The sequence below is a fragment of the Lepisma saccharinum genome, chromosome 22, assembly GCF_977018435.1.
Source record: "Lepisma saccharinum chromosome 22, izLepSacc3.1, whole genome shotgun sequence".
NCBI lineage: Eukaryota > Metazoa > Arthropoda > Insecta > Zygentoma > Lepismatidae > Lepisma > Lepisma saccharinum.
The window spans coordinates 3,066,672-3,085,742 of NC_139250.1; the positions used below are offsets into that span (position 1 = coordinate 3,066,672).

General features: G+C 43.2%; 1 protein-coding gene across 6 annotated transcripts in view; it reads right to left on the minus strand.

Moving 5' to 3' along the window:
- The window catches only part of LOC146004935 (uncharacterized), a 470,180-nt gene that overhangs the window by 106,708 nt on the left and 344,401 nt on the right, over nt 1-19,071 (minus strand). For all 6 annotated transcript variants that reach the window (XM_083143992.1, XM_083143989.1, XM_083143988.1 and 3 more), the window contains exon 8: nt 2,128-2,342. In XM_083143992.1, the coding sequence (XP_083000118.1) occupies nt 2,128-2,342 (215 nt within the window). The remainder of the gene's footprint in view (nt 1-2,127; nt 2,343-19,071) is intronic.

Consider the following 19,071-nt stretch of genomic DNA (forward strand, 5'->3'; position numbering starts at 1 on the left):
AAAATATTTATAAAAATGTCAATATTTTATGTGCATTCTACAAGAATAAATGGCATGTATCAAGATGCTATATGTTTAAAATTTCTATTTCTACGTGTTTCTTATTAGTGCTACATTTAAATGGTGAACTGGTGCTAAATATATATATCTATGTAACTGCGAAAAGCTATACTGTACGTATGTGGCTAGAAAATAGTGGATGTGTATAGTGCATAATTGCTATTTATTGCTGGGCTATACTACTATATATGTAATAATACAGTGGAGGACATATTTACAATCGCGACTGTACAGAAATAGACGTCAATGTTCACCTAGATCTAAGAATTTTTTTAATCGGCCTGAGATTTGAAGAGCTGAGTTCAAGTTTTAGTAGGTTAGGTTCGTTTCTCTTTTGTGAACGAGAAAATGATTGAGGGATGTCGGTGGACTGACGTCACTGCGATGTTTCCGACAGGAATTGTGCCATAGACGCCTACATTGATTGCTCACTAGCAGTTATATTTACATAGGCGATACAGGCTTTATAATCGCTGTGCAATGCAGTTACAAGTGTGGTGTTTCTAAGATGAAGGATAATAACAGTGGCCCTAGAGACTTTCGTTCGGATGTGCTGAAGGAGTGGAAGTATTTTCATCCTGGCTCTACTTGGATGATAATAGCTGTTATAGTTCTCTTCTTTATCTCGCTTGTCCCCCACATCTCCCCCTCTCTCTCTTGTTTCCACAGCTTTCCTGTTCGCTGTTTCTTTCTTTTCTCCCCGTTCATTCATTCTACTGTCTATCTTCCTCTATTTATACCTTCCTCTCTCTTTTATCTTTCTCCTCCTACTTCATTGTTTCTCTATTTCTTTGCTCTTTATTTCCTCCTTCTCTGTCTTTTACTTTCTTTTCTTCTTCTATTTCTATATCTCTTTCTTCTTACCCTCATCTCTCTTTTCTCTTCCTTTTTCACTTCTACATTATCTCTATCTGTCTGTCCTTTCATTGCCCTGCCAGCATCTGTATCTCTATATTTCTCTTTCACTGTCTCCGTTTATCGCCTTCTCTGCATGTAATTCCGTCCTACCCTAAACTATTCTTCAAATGTCTCGCATAAGCTGTTTGGGTGGGCTAAAACTATTTCACGGTGGCTTGTAGCCCACCTTTTCCCACATGGTGACGACAAAACCTCCATAAGATAATGTCAAAAGGTGCGATAAGCATCCATATTTAGTTGAGCATCTCGAAAATGAACATTAGCAAGAGAACGGACCAAAATTCAGACCGGAGAAACCTCAAGTGAAGAAACACGGAGTGAATTCAAACTGGGAAGCACGAAAACATTAAAAAAAGGGTATACAGAGAAAACAGCGGCAATCACAAGACAAATTAAGAACTACATAAAGTAAATGAAGTAGGCCAAAGAGTAGACACGAATTTCTTACGTTTTTGATTCAAGTGCACTTGATGAACAGATAGGCTACTGGGAGCTGGACCTACAGTTTAAACTTGTATCCGAACAACTATGTGTCTCCGTCGGTTATCGTCCGCGGGATCCCTTGATTACAAGGTTTGATTATTGGTTTGAGTTTTTAAGTTCACTTTATCCACAGAAAGGCTAATCGGGACTGGATGCACAGTTTAAAGTGGGATTCGAAACATTATGTGCCTCCACCGAGGATCGAACTTAGGAGCCCTTCCTTACAAGGCGAGGACATTACCGTGACGTCAACTGGGAGGGCAAGGGGACATTGAAAAATGAGGAGAAGAGGCCTAGCGCACCAAGTATACAAGTGGGTTCACAAAGCTTCTTGACCAGATGATACATAAGTGTTTTTCTAGGAATTTGACAACACAATTTTGTCTCTTAAACGCTTCTACCTACTTTCAGCATCCCTCCAATGCATCTCCTCTGTCTTCAACATCATATGTACTTTCTGATCCTACATCGCTTTAGACTTATTACTAGCAGACCTCATTGTTTCACGGCCGTAACTCCGTAAATACGTATACGCGTCTATGTACAAATGTGACAGAACGTCAATAATACTGACCGCAAACAGGCACGTAACTGTTTCCCCCAAGTTATACTAGAAGTTCTGCAACATAGAAGGGATATTACAGAAAACCAAACCGTGGTACTCACCATTCTCCATGGAGACCCTGGCCTTGAAGCCGCCGTAGTGGTGGGAGAAGTCTGAGACGAAACGGAGCCGCAGACGGGAGTCCCTGCTGACGTAGTGGTAGAGCTTCAGCCGCCGACTCCGGTCGCCGCACAGCCTCACGGGAGGAGAAGGGGACGACTGGTTCCTCGGCTGGATGGGCTGGGCCTCGATAATCTCCAGGTAATCATAGTTGCACCTGGAACCGAAGATCGGAGGGAATTAGTGTTTACAACAGAGACATACTATACCCACTTAGGTAGGCAGGCCATATGGCACGATTGAGAGAGGAAATAAGGATTCTTGTTAGGAAACTTGATGGAAAGAGTACTGTAGGAAGGCCAAGACGAAGATGGAGGGATGACGTTGAGATGGACCTAAAGGGAATCTGTAAGGATGGAAAAGACTGGGTTGATCTTGCCCAGGATAGGGACAGATTGAATGAAGGCCTGTGTTGCTGCAGTCACAAACCTTCGGGTTATTTAGTTAGTTACGTCACTTTTCTTCCGGTTTGGCTAATCACTCATCCTCATCGTCGCGATTAGCTAAAAGTGGAGGAAAGCGACGATAAATAACAAAAAAGAAGCTTAACAAGATTCCTCAAAATGTTTTGCTCGTTAAGTTCTCGTTTTGATGTTACGAGCTTTTGGAAAACGTAATTTCTATCCTGCATGTACGCAACCACGCGGTACACATTAAAGGTTGACACTACATTTTTTGTTCTGTAGGAAAGCCTCAAAGGTTTTGGTTCTCTACTGACCATCGTGCATTTTTGTCCAAATCCGTTGGTAGCAACTCCTTAACTACGGACACACGATATGGGTGCAGTTTTGACAGCAATTCGACGCCTGGAATAAGGATAACAAATCTTCTACCCAAGTAGACAAATCAACGCGTGAGAGGAAAGTGAGTGCATGGAGGGGGCAACGCGACTGCAGCTACCAGACGTTTTTCACCATTTGTGAATATAGGATTTTGACTGTACACTTCCTCGTCATACGTGTTCCGAAAATGGCCTTTGACATTGTTTAAATACATTTGTTCGACGGGATTCAGGAACAATACGCACGCGCTGTTCAACTGAGCATATGTTTGTGGTACATGCAACCATTCTACACTGAGTCGCGTCTTAAGGTCACAGTTACAGTCCATTTCGTAGAGGGGTGTGATTTTCATAGAATGTGTTTAGTTCACATGTAGTATCAACGAAATTTAAACGAATAGTACATATATTTAATAATCATTACATTTAATAGTATAACTTTTAATAATCATTACACAAGATCTCTTTTGTATATTCACAATATGAGCTTGAGATCATAGATTTGAACAAGAAACAGAGAAAAAATACTGCAAATAAAATATCTCTACAATTATAGATCTTCAAGGAAACTTTCTAGACAAAAAATATATGTTGTTGCTAACAGTTTCTCTTTGTCTATTCTCCTGACACCTGTGAGTCGACAGAGAAAGTCAACATATGTACAGGAAGACGTTCGCTTTCCGTCTGGTAATGTTTCAAGATTTGAAAAATGGCTTAAGTTAGATATTCCCCTTAACAGATGGCGCTTTTCCAATTAATACATTCAACGAGAATGAAAGAGATCGAACTAAATAACAGAACACAAAAAGAAGATGCTTGAAAATACTTATTTCATTAACATGAACCGAAAGTGACCAGAAAAGGAGTTTTTGTATCTTCTGTCTTAGAAATTGGAAGACAATGAAAGTCGCATAGATCTTACTATATTATTTAAGTAGGTGGAATGCTTCGTCCTGGACACGTCATTTGACCTACTTTTGAAATGACTTACGACATTTTCCTGTAAGGCTGTCTCCCCTTACGATGTTTTCCTGTAAGGCGGCGATTCCTTTGACCTACTTTTGAAAATGACTTACGACATTTTCCTGTAAGGCTGTCTCCCCTTACGATGTTTTCCTGTAAGGCGGCGATTCCTTTGACCTACTTTTGAAATGACTTACGACATTTTCCTGTAAGGCTGTCTCCCCTTACGATGTTTTCCTGTAAGGCGGCGATTCCTTTGACCTACTTTTGAAATGACTTACGACATTTTCCTGTAAGGCTGTCTCCTCTTACGATGTTTTCCTGTAAGGCGGCGATTCCTTTGACCTACTTTTGAAATGACTTACGACATTTTCCTATAAGGCTGTCTCCCCTTACGATGTTTTCCTGTAAGGCGGCGATTTTACGATTTACGACGTTTTACGCGCTAAACTAACCTACAATGAGAGAAAAATGGACAGAAAAAGCTCTGGCATCACTTTTTAAGCTATTTTTTTACCTTGTGCAAATTTTGCTCTTATGCTACCTCCCCCTTTGACCTACTTTTGAAATGACTTACGACATTTTCCTATAAGGGTGTCTCCTTACACTGTAAGGTCCCCCTCAGTGTAATCTACTACGACCTGCTAATAGGCTTCTGCTCTGCTGGACGCATCCTTTGACCTACTTTTGAAATGACTTACGACATTTTCCTATAAGGCTGTCTCCCCTTACGATGTTTTCCTGTAAGGGGGCGATTTTACGATTTACGACGTTTTACGCACTAAACTAACCTACAATGAGAGAAAAATGGACAGAAAAAGCTCTGGCATCACTTTTTAAGCTATTTTTTTATCTCCTGCAAATCTTGCTCTTATGCTACCTCCCCTTTTGACCTACTTTTGAAATGACTTACGACATTTTCCTATAAGGCTGCTGTAAGGTCCCCCTCAGTGTAATCTACTACGACCTGCTAATAGGCTTCTGCTCTCAGCGTAATCCGTTTTTTTACGCACTAAACTAACCTACAATGAGAGAAAAATGGACAGAAGAAAAGCTCTGGCATCACTTTTTAAGCTATTTTTTTATCTCCTGCAAATTTTTGCTCTCGCCCTTTGACCTACTTTTGAAATGACTTACGACATTTTCCTATAAGGCTGCTGTCTCCTCTTACTGTAAGATCCCTCAGTGTAATCTAGCACGACCTTGCTCTCAGCGTAATCTGCCACGATGTTTTTTTTATTTTTTAAAACTCTCAGGTGTGATCTTCTACGATGTGTGTGTGTGTGATAATCAAAATTTATTTTTGTTAAGGAAATCCCTGGCCCCTGCTACGACCTAACAGGGGACCTCTCCTACGATGTTTTGGGCTCCTGTTACGATATTTTTCTGTAAATTGCTCCTCATGATGTAAAAAATTGGTATTGTAGCAGTATTTGAAATCGAGTGTGCTGCGTGAAGGGGGAAAAATCTCTTCATGTTCACTGAACAATAGGAGAGCGGAAGAGTAGTTCCGGGCTTTTCATCGAAATCGTGGGGTGCGATGATGTTCAGTTCACACAATGGGATTGAGGGACTATTTTGTGATGCGGATTACGCCACTTTACTCAACATATCACTCCTCGCATCCTCTTATAATCCGAAGCTGTGCCATGGAAACTTCCATATCATCTAGAGCGACTGTTCTTGCGAGTTGATTCTTGAAACTAACCAAAACAGACGTTAAGGGATTGTGGATGGGATTCCCATGAAACAAGCCAAACAGCCCTTAACGTATTGTTGAAGGAAAATATACTCGCAGAACACAAAGTATAGAAAGTTTTTTTTGTTCCTGTTGAGTGTGTGTTCCAGAGAAAAGTAAGTACCTTGCATGATATGTTTTCTTATTGGTGTTCTGTTCTGCGAGTTGATTCTTGAAACGAGCCAAACAGACGTGAAAGGGATTGTGGATGCGACTCGCATGAAAGAAACCAAACAGCCCTTAACGTATTGTGGAAGAAAATACACTCGCAGAACACAAAATATAAAAGTTTTTATTTCTTCTCTCTCTCTCTTTTTTTCTCTCCTCTCTCTCTCTCTTTGTTGCCAGATAAAAAGTTTGTACCTTGCATGTTCTTGCGAGTTGATTCTTGAAACTAACCAAAACAGACGTGAAAGGGATTGTGGATGCGACTCGCATGAAACAAGCCAAACAGCCCTTAACGTATTGTTGAAGAAAATACAGTCGCAGAACTACACATACATTTTAGCATGCATTTTTTTTTGTTTGTGTACCGTTTGTTGATAGGAAAAAATGTGTGTGCGGGACACATTATTAGGCCATTTTTTTATTGCGTTTGATATCAAGTGGAAAGTGTGGTTCGGATTTTAACTGTTTTAATTTTTTATGCTCAGAAAAAAAAATCAGCTCAAAGGCTATGACCATGATTGCAGGGGCTGTCTGCTGTGTCTTGAGTTGCTATTTTAAGTCCACTTTATGCACAGTGAGGCTAATCGGGAGTGGACGTACAGTTTAAAGTGGGATCCGAACCAATATGTGCCTCCACCGGGTATCGAACCCGGGACCCACCGATTACAACAATGACGCTATTACTGCGCCATGGGGAGGCCCTGTCTGCTGTGTTTTTCTTGGCTAATGACCGGTTGCGTGGTGCTAACCACATCACATATGCGAGTTGTTCTGAATCCAAAAGGCGAGAGAGTTAGGGGAGATCCGTGAAGGCACTAGACCAAAAAGTTACATTGTTGTAGGTCCCATAGGAGCCGAGAAAATCAATGTCTTGGAAAACGTCTTAAGACAATTATCTTAATCTTTAAGAAAGTCGACTTCCGGTCTGTCAAGATGTTACTTCCGGTCTATCAAGAAAATTTTCTTAAGATAATTGTCTTAAGACGTTTTCCAAGACATTGATTTTCTCGGCTCCTAATTGAGCTAGGGTGATGATTGTGGGTTTGTTGGATAGGTTTTGATGATAACTACTCAACTACAAGCAAGCGCCCCCTCAAGTTTTTTTTTTTTTTTTTTTTTTTTACGAAATTCTAGTTTTGTTCCTGAATCCTATTGGAGTGCTTTGGACGTTTTTAGATTAAAAATTTTGTAATTGGGATTGTAGAAAAGCCATTCTTGTTCGACGAAGGCGATATTTAAAACTGCTCTGTGACCCTCTCGTTCTTCACGTCGTACGCGAAAGACTTCTCTGCAATCAGGATGACACTGCATAGGGTATCCTCGGGCAAGGCATCGTGGAACTCGCAGACGACCTTGATGTTGGTGCGATCGTTGACCACGACCTGCTTTCTCTTAGATGTGTTAATGACAGTCATGGGTCTCTGTGCTTTGAATTCGCTGGGCGTGTAGTACATGTCCACGCTTCCCTCGGTCACGCGTTTGTAAGCCGAGAACGCTTCGTAAAGTTTGAGATAATCGTCTTTGGTCATGTCGAGGTTGTAATTCTCGCGCGGGAACACTTCGTTCCTCCCGTTCTTGAGATAAACGTTCTTGATCTTGCAGTCGTCGAACTTGCTGGAATCTTTTTCCTGATTCTTATCGCGCCCGGTCTGAAAGAGCACCACGACGAAATCTGGCATGTCGAACTGTATGTTGTTGAACTGCGTCGTCACGTCGAATTCCATGTGACTTCCCGACGCCATCTTCTGCACGCACTGGTAACCGTGAAAGTGAATCGGCACCTGCGGACTTTTTAAGATCTCCGCTTTGTACTTGAGGGCGTAGTTCGTTTCGTATTCCACCACCGGCATTCTCAATTCCATGCTCCGGATGACGCACTTGGCCGCTTCGGGTAAAGTGTTGGGCAGCGGCGTGGTGCCGTCCGGACCCAAAGTAGCGTATCGCATCAGTGCGTCGTTGTCGTTGGCCGCTCTTCGAAATGTGACGCGCAGTCCTCCCTTCCACATGATCTCCTTGTAGTCCGAGAAGAAACCAGGCAGCAGACGCATGGGAAAGAGCACCGTGTGACTTGTCGTCGATATTTTGGTTCCCGCTTCGAATCCTCCCGCCTGATAGTACGCCGCATCCATTTTGGATAATTTCAACGTTCCCACTGCCGTCGACGTGATGCCTGGATAATCTATTCTGTCGATGACGGTGTTGTGTTTCCTCACCTCCACCTGCGAGAACAGGTGAGGCACGAAGTTGTCCACGAGTATCAAGTTTGCTGCTGCGGGAAACGTGTCTCCGCTTTCCTTCTTCACCACGTCGAATTGAAGGTAGAGGTCCGCTCTGTGAGGATGAACGAACCCGTCGCCTACGTCCACGTCGTATTCGATCTCCCTGTTCGCTTCGTTCAGATTGGCGAACGTGCGACGGTTGGGGGGGAAAGATTGCAATTCGTAACTTTCGATTTGCTCCATTTTACATGTATGGTTATTTATTATACGTTGATCTCCACGATGGCCGTCGTAGTGGCACCTGCGAAATCCACCACGTCTCCTTTCTCGTTCGTCACCACCAACTCTATGTCGTCTATGCGGTTGCGACATACTGGAAAATAAATCGGCGAAGAGGGCGTGTAGATGATTGGTTTCATGAACTCGGAACTTGGTTTGAAAGTAGCTATGATTCCCGTCTGCTTGTGACTTCCTAATAATCCGTCCGAAGATTTCGTGATCATGCCTTCCGCCACGTTGCAGTGTACGTTCAGAGTCTCTATGGCCAAGAATTTAGGAATGTTGGTTGCTACGTGCTTGATGCCAGCTTCGAGTTTTGGGTGGTTGTTCTCGAAACCTAAAAGTTCTCCCATGGTGCCCAGGTCCACGGTCTCCGTCGCGGATAGGATTTCCACTCTGTGCGTGACCGAATTTTGAGAAAGGTATGTGCCTTTGGGTAATTGAGCTTGCAAAGTGGAAAGATTGTATTGTCCTGGCGTGACGACGATGTGTTCGCTTCCGACGCTAATTTTGTTGTTGTGCTGCGTGACGTTAGGTATGAGGTACATGCTGTAGAATGCACGCAGAACCACGGATTTAGGATAGACGATGTCGTCGTGCAGCGTGAGTTTCAAGATTGAAGATTCGCTCGTGAGATGGAACACGCCCATCCTAGTGATGCTGTTTGAGGTTCCACAATGCTTTCTGGAAATCCTCGATCGTAGGGTTATTTATTTTAGAGAGAAACGCGAGTACGGAGAGGCAGAGATGACCGCAGTTCACGTCTCCGAAATTTTGAATGCGTTCGTCGTTGTAGTATATAGAGGTTTTGTTTGTTTTCAGATAATGAATTAAATTTGTAGGTGGAACACCTCCGAAAGAATCGAAAACGAATGCTTTATCATTATTTTTGTGGTAACATATCCAATGCGTGCCTGGATTTTCTTGACCGTCCAAGTTGACTACTCCACATTCTCTTCTTTTAACGCTTGAAGGTAACGAGTCGGACATGAAAACTCCTCTGAAGTGTTTGATTTGTAATGGTTCGATCAGAGATTCAATGTCTCGGTTGGTGAGTGCTGTTGTTTCTTTTTTTTAAACTTCTTCATCACGCCCTTCCCCCCTTTTTTCTCCATGGCCAGGTTGTGACGTTTCTGTTCTTCCAATTCCGCCTTGTTCTTCTTCGAGTCGATGACGGTTTTCGCGATGGCGGCACTTCCGCCAGCCAAACTTCCAACGGCCCCCAATGCTGCTAGGATGGCCGGGATGCTGAATATGAAACCTCCGATCTTTTGCTGTTTCCGCGAACGCTGCAAGCGTCTCAATTGAGGTGTGCTGAGAAGTAATTTCATTCCGTGTCCTTTGCTCAAGCAAGAACGTTTCTTCTCGCGTTGTTTCTTGGTGAGTAACCCATCGAGGGCACCTAGATTTTTAAGATTGGAGTATGGTATCTGGTACACGACACCCTTGGGCTTCATGTTGATGCTCTATGTGTTATTTTCACGGTATGTTATTTATATATATATTCTGAGATTTTTTCTTGTGTAGTTTTTTTACGGTATGTTATTTATATATAAATGTTCTGAGATTTTTTTCACGGCCTCGCAGTCGTTACACAAATTCTATTACGTGCTTCATTTTTTGCCAAGAAGTTCCTTTGTCCCCTTGTACACGATTCGAGTTTTGTTCTCGATTAAAATAGATAGCTTCTCGTCGGATAACATGTTAGCGTATCGATCTGGTAAAAATAGACTGTATTGTGCGTTGAGCAACAGGCGTACCTTGGGACCATACTGGGTAGAAACGATTGAACCGGAAGTTATCGTGTAAGGTTTGTCGACTTCCAATTCCCGAATTTTTACATACTCGACTGACAAATTTAGCATTTGTTTTAATGCTTGGAGATCACTCATTTTTTCAGTTGTCATATCGAAGAGAAAAATTTCAAAGTGTTAGAGAGAAATTTAATTGTTTTTTTCACGATGTGTGTTATTTATATATACCGAAGATTATTTTTTTACGATGTGTGTTATTTATATATCAAGTTTTTTTTTGACACGTATATATATTATTATTTTTTTTAACAGAGGAAGAAAGTCCGTGCTTCGGAAAACGCGATGATGTGCGTAATGATATCTTCCGTCTCCTGCTTAGACTTGCGCCAATCTACTGTGTACCGTCTTCTTCCCTGCCTTGCCTCGTGCAATACATCTAACTTATCGTTTAATTTTTCCCCCTGCAGCCGAAAGCAGAATGTTGAGATCACCGCACCTCAGGCCGCTGATCTCCCGAAGATGGTCCTTGAGAACCATTTCACAAGGGATACGAAATTCCGGCGTCGTTCTTGCTATGATTACAAGTTTCCCTACATCCTCACAATCTCCGTTTACTACGTGTTTAAAGATTTTACATAGTAGCTCGGGCGGCAAATTAGTTATACGAGACATGTTGTTATTATTATTATATTTTACTCTATGTTATTTATATACCCCACCCCAATTTTTGTTTCGTGTTCATGGCGATGGTGGTACCCAGTGCGGCAACCCGTTCACCCAGAGATGCGTCTCTGCTGACGAACCTTTCGAAAGCTGCGTGCTCTAACTTTCTGTCTGCTTCGTGACGTGCATCCAGATCCGTCTGCGTGGTGTTGTAGGCGATGTCGTGATCTTTGCATGCGGCGTCCAACAGATTCACACCCTTGTCTCCTCTCTCCAATCTTTTCTCGAGTTTGGTACCCGGTCCGCAGTACTGGTAGCCAGGTAAATGCATCTCGAAAGGTAACTTGTTGATGATGTCGTTCACGAGTCCTTTTCCTTCGGCTACGTTCCAGAATCTCGGAGGCAGCGTGTTGATGATTTTGATCAGGTAACCTATGCCCTTGTCGTCGTTCACGATGAAGTTGGAAAGTTTCGTGCTGATCATGTCCACGATGCCAACCTTCTCGTTGTAGAAATTACGGTTGCCTGCATTCTCTTCGCCGGCTATCACCAACAATCGGTCCACGAGCTTCCTAACGTCGTCCACCCAAACGAATTCTTTGGGTAACGTGTTGTAGCGTTTGACGCCGCTGCCTGTTTTGACCTGGTTCCAAATCGGTTTGATGAGATTCCTGTACTTCTCGCCGCTGCTCGATTTCACCCTATTCTGCGAGGCATCGTTGTTTTGGTACAAGGCGTCCGTCATGATCAAAATTTCCTTGTAACTCTGGTAATCTTCGTCGGTGTAATCTTTCGGCTGCTTTTTGGCAACGAGTTCCCACAGTCCCACCGTACCCGGATAGCTGGTCCAACTATCCTTCTCGTCTAAATTAACTTTAATGTCGTTGCCTTCGAAGGTCACCTTCGATTTCCCAATCTTCCACACCACACCACCGCCTTCATTGGTTTCCATGCTGGGATACAATCCGAACACTTCATCCTTGTCGAATTTCCCCGTGCTCAGGTAGTCTCGTGCCAAAGGTCCCAACTCGATCTTATCCGAAGACGACGACGTGCTACCTATGGCTCGACGTCGTGCCGGTGCTTCCTTCAGTTCGAACGGCGTCGAAGGAATGCTCGAAATGGGCGTGGGTACGGCGTAACTTTTAGCTGCGAGCGGTACGAGTTCGTTGATCAAATTTTTATTTTGTTCCGTGACACTTTTAATTTCTTTACCTAGACCGCTGATGGCATCGATCACAGGCTGATCCTGACGTTTCTTCTCTTCATAGAATCCGCGATTCTCGGATTTCCAACCTTTGAAGCGTTTCGCGAGGTAATCGCGAAGCTTGAGATTTTCGTCTTCGATTTTTCGTTTCGTCATAACGTTATTTTATACACGTCGTTTCTCACAACGTTGCAACGTTTAGAAAGTCGTTGATTTTGTTTCTGTATTTTCCGTCGTTGGGTTTCCTCGTCATGTCGATCGTCGTGAATCCGAAATCGTCACCGTTCCAGCAAGTAGAGTAGCAGCGTTCCGAAAATTGATTGTAGTTCATGTCTCCGCCTACGTAGTCATCGTACGCGTGCTTGAGGTTGGTGTGATCTTGACGAAACAAACATATGAAATTAGCATTGTCGCGTACTAACTGTTTTGGAATTTTGGAAAACGTTTGAGCTAGGTAGAAGCAATCCATTCCTTTGTGACGACCTTGCGTGAAAAAGTTGCGAATTTCATTTTGATTTTCCAGGATGGCGTCGTCGAACATAACGACTGAATTTTCACGACAATCGTCGAGTGGTTTTATTTCCGAGGCGAACGTTGCAATGTCCAGACCATCGTACAGTTTCATCAGTTGCTGGTATTTGGATTGCTCCAAACTTTTCGAGAACACGTACAGGTGCCTGTTCTTCCAATCTAACCATTTCGGTGCGAGAAGAAAATTGTCCACGAGCAGTGTCGTTTTCCCATACCCCGAAGGACCTACGATCAGACAGCGGATGCTGTCGGGAAGCAACTCACCGTTCTTTTTCTTCGTTTGACTTTCCGGATCCGGTAGACGCTTCACCACGTTCCACGTACTCACAAGATCACTTCGTTCGCGTCGATCCAACTCTTTTCCGGAAGTCCCAGCCATTTGACAAACAGTTTGTCACCTTTCCTACGCAATACTTTCTCGATGAGGTACGTGCGGGGTGTTTCGTTTTAGAGAGTTCCTCTTCGTAAAATCTTCCTTTCAAAATCTCGCCGCTACTATCTTTTATTATATACGTGTGTCGGTTTCCGGGTAAAACTCGAACCACCGTAAAGAGTTCCGTGCTCCAATTTTTTGTGAATCCCTTCTCGAAGGTGCGTTTGAATTTGCTGATCCTCACCTGGTCTCCAATTTTGTATTTAGCTTTTTTTGTCGTGGGTGTGTACTTTGGACAGTAAACGGTAGAAATTAAACGCTGCTCGTCAGACTTGGTAACGTCAACTGGCTTCATGCCTATCGTTCTGTGTACCGTATCATTATAGGTGTCGACGAGTTCCGGCAGGATGTCGACCCATTTGTAATTTCCCCGAAGCGTGAATCGTTTCCACATGTGTGTTTTCAAGGTTCGATTAAATCTTTCCACGATGCTGGCTTTGATGTGACTGAAGGTCGAATAATGTCGAATGTCATGTTTTTGAATAAACTTTTGGAATACTGCGTTGTAAAATTCTTTACCGTTGTCCGTGTGCAGAAATCGAGGTCGTCTGCCGCCGCTTTCGCGAAAAATTAATTTGAATGCTTCCGTGACGCACGACCCCGTTTTCGCCTTCAAAGGTAGAGCCCATGCGAATTTCGAAAATGTGTCTATGACAGTGAGGAGGTACTTGTTGCCGTTGTTCCATTTATGTACGTTTTTCAAATTGCCGCTACTCATCTCCACGAGATCGCTTTGCCAGAGGTCGTCGATGCCCTTGGTTACCACAGCCAAACGTTCGTAGTTGCGGCGTGCAGGTTTATGCAATTCTTCGACGATGGCTTGGCTAGACATTTTTTTTTAGAGATTACGTTTGAAGAGAAGCACCAGCGTGATGGGATTCAAAGAGGGTGGCACCTCGCTCGTGTTTTGAATGATCAGCTTATCGCCGGCACTCACGTCGAAAACGGTAAGATCTTCGTCTTCGTGTATTTCATATATGTTGCGCGTTTCGTTCCAACGTGCCAGAGGAATGTTTCCTGCTTTCTGGACACCACGATTCGATATTAAGGTCATGGTGGGAACGCTAGCTTTTCTGCCGTGAGACCAGTACGAAAATTCGTTTATCTGAATTGTGCCATCGAGGAGAAACTTGTAGTACGGATGATAAGGATGTAACATGTACAGTTTGTTACCTTCGACGAACGTGGAGATTCTCTGTTGATTGGGTACGCTGTTGATTTCGATGGCTTGCAAGGTGAACAATTTGGCGAATTTAGTGTCGACGCCGAGCAGATTACTGTGAACGTGTCCGAGTTTATTTTCGATGGGCAGCAAATGCTCGACTATGGTATCCGTTACGGTAGAAAATGACGGTTTGATTTTCACTTCCACGTTCAACTGCTTGTAGTTTTCGTTGAGTTCTTGCAACTTGGCACCGAAAGAGGCCAGCGTCGATTCCTGCGTGGATTCCAACACTCCAACTTGATCTCTGACGTTGACGACAATGTTCTGAAGGTTCTCGACTTGATTCAATTTCGAGCTCTTCTCGGTAAGATCGTTCACGATGCTTCGCATCTCTGTAAACTGCGCGTGAAGGTCGGCGACGCTCTGCGAAGTGGGCAGCGTCGACACCAGCGAACTAATTTCGTCTCGAATCTGTTCCACGTTCGCCGTTTCCGTTTCCAGTCGCTTCAGCATACGTGATATGTTTCTTTTCAAAGCGTGCAATTCTTTGGAGGTGGGGAGATTGGCCACCCTACTCTCGAGATCGCTCAATGAACTTTTGATGTCGCTCGAATCGGATAGTGCCGTCACCGCCGTTTTCAATTTTTCCAAATCTTCGCTCGAAGGCACGCTCGTCCGTAACGATTCCAAGTCACCCTGTATGTTGTCGAGTACGTGATGAAAATGAGCAAGATTGGATTCGACGTTCAAATTTTCTAAATATTCGATCTTCTGCTGAACCGTGCTCAACGTGTCTTGAATGCTCGTCAACGCTCTTGCTTCAGCGTGAATATTTTTAATTTCTTCGTTGATCAACTCCAGAGACGCCTGAAGCGTAGCGATGGTGGTTTGAATGTGTTCGAAATCTCGATACGCCTCCAATTGAATTTTTATGTTCGCTACGCTTTTACCGATGACCTGCAGTTCGTCTGACGATGGTAGGTTCGTCATGGTATCTTCCAAAGTCTGCAACTTGGATTTAATTTCTTCCAACGTGCCAGTGAATTCTTCTTGTAATTTGGAAACGACGACATGCAAGCGTTCTACATCAATATCTTTCATGACGGTTTGAAGTTCAGAGAAATTCTTTTCTATTGCGGAAGTTCGTTCTTCGATTTCGAGTTTCAATTTTTCCAAATCTTCATTTTTCGATTGAAATTGCTGTAATTTGGCCAAATCATTTTGAAGCGAATCCACGCTCAACTGTATATTTTGAACGTTGTCGTAAGAAGGTACGTCGACATAATTTTTTATCAGCGTCTTCAGTTCGGAATCGATTTTCAGAATGGGGTCGAGACATTGCGTTTGGAGCGTAGCGATTTCCGACTCTAAACTTTTGTTTAAGGTCTCCTGCAAAGCAATCAAATCGCTCCTCAACTTTTTAACTCGAACGTCCAACATGAGAATCTCTTCTGCATGGTCTACACGCTTGGTGTTGCCGAAAATGTCGTTAGGCATTTTTGGTTAACGGTTATTTATAATAGGATAGACGATTCGTAATTCTACGAAGAGAGGAACGAGTTTGTCATAATCTCCGAGGAGTTCCACGTATAGACAATCTCCTGCTGAAACATCGTACGCCATGTTAGAAAGCATCTTGTCGTGCTTGATTCGAAAAATATTCTTGCCGGTAGATATTTTGATTTCGCCTGCGTTTTCCGGATTCACGGTGATCCGAAGTTTCCCGTCGATCGGAATTTCGTAGAAATGTAAATTGTTATTAAAAACATAAAAAATCTTGCCCACATCATCATCCAATTTCGTCCATATGCTGTTAAGGTGAACGATCAGTAGACCGTTGAGTTTAGTTAACACGGAAGGTAGATCTGTCGTCGTGCGGTGTACAGTCTCCATGTTGGTTTGCTTTCGAAAACCAAAGAGATTCATGTTGGTTATTTAAGAAAAAATTGAGATCGTATCTAATATAAACAACACCACAAATAGTAACTTCATCTATGGTAGATCATTTATGGTTTTGGGGTCTAATATAAATAACACCACAAAAAAAATGTGCAATTTTTAGTAACTTCATCTTTTTTTTCTTAGCAAAAAATGGAGAAGAAGGAAGCGAAACGTGCATGCGACCAATGTGGGAAATATATATCCATTTCTAACTTGAGTAGACATCGGAAGAATGTGCATGGGGAAGGATCAAGTAAGAGAGAGCTCGATGTTGACGATCAAGCGCCACGAAAGAAGCAGAAGAGTGCCGGCGAAAGTATTCGAAATATTTTAACCGAGGAGACTTTCCGATCTGAAGAAACATCTGATCTAAACAACTTTTTTCGCTCGGTCAAAAGCAAGTTAATTTCGTCTATCACCGAAGCTTTGTCGCAATGCTCGTTGAAAATCCACCTCATCGTTTCCGTCATTTACGAAAACATGAAAAAAGAGCGAGAAACTTTCCATCATTACACTGGTGTAAAGAGCCTCCACGCCGCTGACGTCGATGAGGTGGATGCCATTTGCAACCAGATGTTTGACGCTTTGTTGAACAAGCACGAGACTTTCCAAAAGCGTGGATCGGGTTGGACACTTTGCGGTTCGCCTCACACTTTAACTTTGAAGGTGGCACGATACAACCCGATGGGAGCATCCAGCTACATAAATTTGCCTCCGGAAATAGCCAGTAAGAAAGCCGTCATCAACATTCAAAATGAAGATAACAGATGCTTTTTGTGGTGCATCATTGCCGATCATCACCCAGCCAATAATCATAAGCATCGTTTATACCACTACAACAAGCCAGAATATCTCTCAGAATTTGAAAAACCTATGGCTGGCATTAATTACCCTGTAAATCTACGAGACATTAGTAAATTTGAGACACAGTACAAGACAGATAAAAACGAAAGTATAGCAGTACACATATTCGGATTAGACAAAAACAACACCATCTACGTTCTCAGACATAGCAACATTAAAAGTAATCGTGTCATCAGATTACTCCTGATCGAAGATGATGATAATTATCATTATTGTCTAATTCAGAATCTTCCAAAATTAACAAGAAGTCAAATTACCACAGATCACCATAAAATTCGAGTATGCGACAGATGCCTGAGTATATTCTACGGTCGAGGAAAAAAGAACGCTGATGAAGAACTCCGAGATCATCATAAAATGTGTAGTAAACATCCGGCTACGGCTATCAAAATGCCCTCTCGAGACATGACATTTTCCAACTACAAGGCATTACTCTGGCATCCCGTGGTGATATGCGCCGACTTTGAAAGTTTCCAACTTCCAATCGCCATATGCGAACCGAATCCCAGCGTATCGAGCACTACCGAAATTCTACATCACGAAGCCTGCGCTTTTGGATTGATGGTCAACAACACAGGCAATGTTATTTTACATCGTGGCAATGATGCTCCACAAAAATTCGTTCAAACCTTGAAACAGATGGCCATACAATTCGCTCCTCTACTAAGAGAAGACAAAGCAATGGAGTCTCTTACCCAGGAAGAGAAGGAAGCATACGACCTTGCCTCTCAGTGTGGTGTGTGCGAAAGTAACTTCACCCTCGAAAATATCAAAATTCTCCACCATAATCATCACACGGGAAAATATGTGGCCCCCGTGTGTAACAACTGTAATCTTCAAATCAAAAAACCAAATTTTATTCCTGTATTCATTCACAATTTGGAGGGCTACGACGCCAAAATCTTCATAAAGGAGATGGGATGCGACGCTCAACCCATTAGCGTCATAGCTCGCACCAACGAGAAATTCATTTCATTCAGCAAGAAGGTGGACGTTGGAAATGGCAATCACGTAGAAATTCGCTTCTTGGACTCCTACAACTTTCTGTCTTCGAGTTTGGCGACACTCGCGTCTCAACTCACCGACGATGATTTGGTCGCCACCAGGAAATGTTTCGGCGACCAACATTTAGCACTGTTAAGACGTAAGGGTGTTTACCCCTACGAATACATGACGGATGCTTCCAAATTCTCAGAAACATCGTTACCACCGAGAGAAGCATTCTACAGTCGTCTTAGCGACACCTGTTGCACCGAAGAGGACTACCATCATGCTCAGCTCGTCTGGTCTACATTATCTTGTCAAACCATGGCCGACTATCACGATCTGTATCTGAAACTGGATGTTACGCTATTGAGCGACCGTTTTCATCTCCATCGCTCGAGAGGAATGGCAGCATATGGTTTGGACCCCGCTTTCAGCTACACCACACCGGGTTATTCTTGGCAGGCGATGTTAAAATCCACGAAGGTGGAGATAGAACTCATCAAAGACGTCAATCAACTTTTGTTTGTCGAAGAAGCAAAACGTGGTGGAATCGTCCAGTGTCCCCTTCGATACGTCAAGGCCAACAATCCATATGTCGCCGATTTCGATGCGGGGAAACCGACAAACTTCTTGGCATACTGGGACATGAACAACCTGTATGGTTATGCCATGTCCGAGACTCTGCCCATCGGAGAATACGAATGGATGAGCGAGCAGGAACTTCAAGATTGTTTGGAGTGGAGCGAAGATCATGAAAATGGATGTTTCCTGAAAGTAGATTTGCAATATCCTGCATCGCTTCATCGAGAACACCATGGATTTGCGATGGCACCTGTGATGGAATCGGCTCCGGAGAAGAAGCTGATGCTCACCTTCAAGAGCAAAGAGAATTACGTGGTGCATTATCGTCTCCTACAATTCTACCTCCAGCATAGATTGGTTTTGAAGCACGTGCACTCGGGATTGAAGTTTAGACAGACCAGGTGGCTAGCACCCTATATCGACGGCAACACTCAACGTCGAGCATCAGCTTCTTCTTCCGCAGACAAAGACCTATACAAACTAATGAATAACAGCATCTACGGCAAGAGCATGGAAGATGCGAGGAAAAGAAAAAATATCAACTTGGTCTCCAACCCGAAGAAAATAAATAAGCTCGTCGCTCAGCCCACGTACAAGAACTTCACGATACT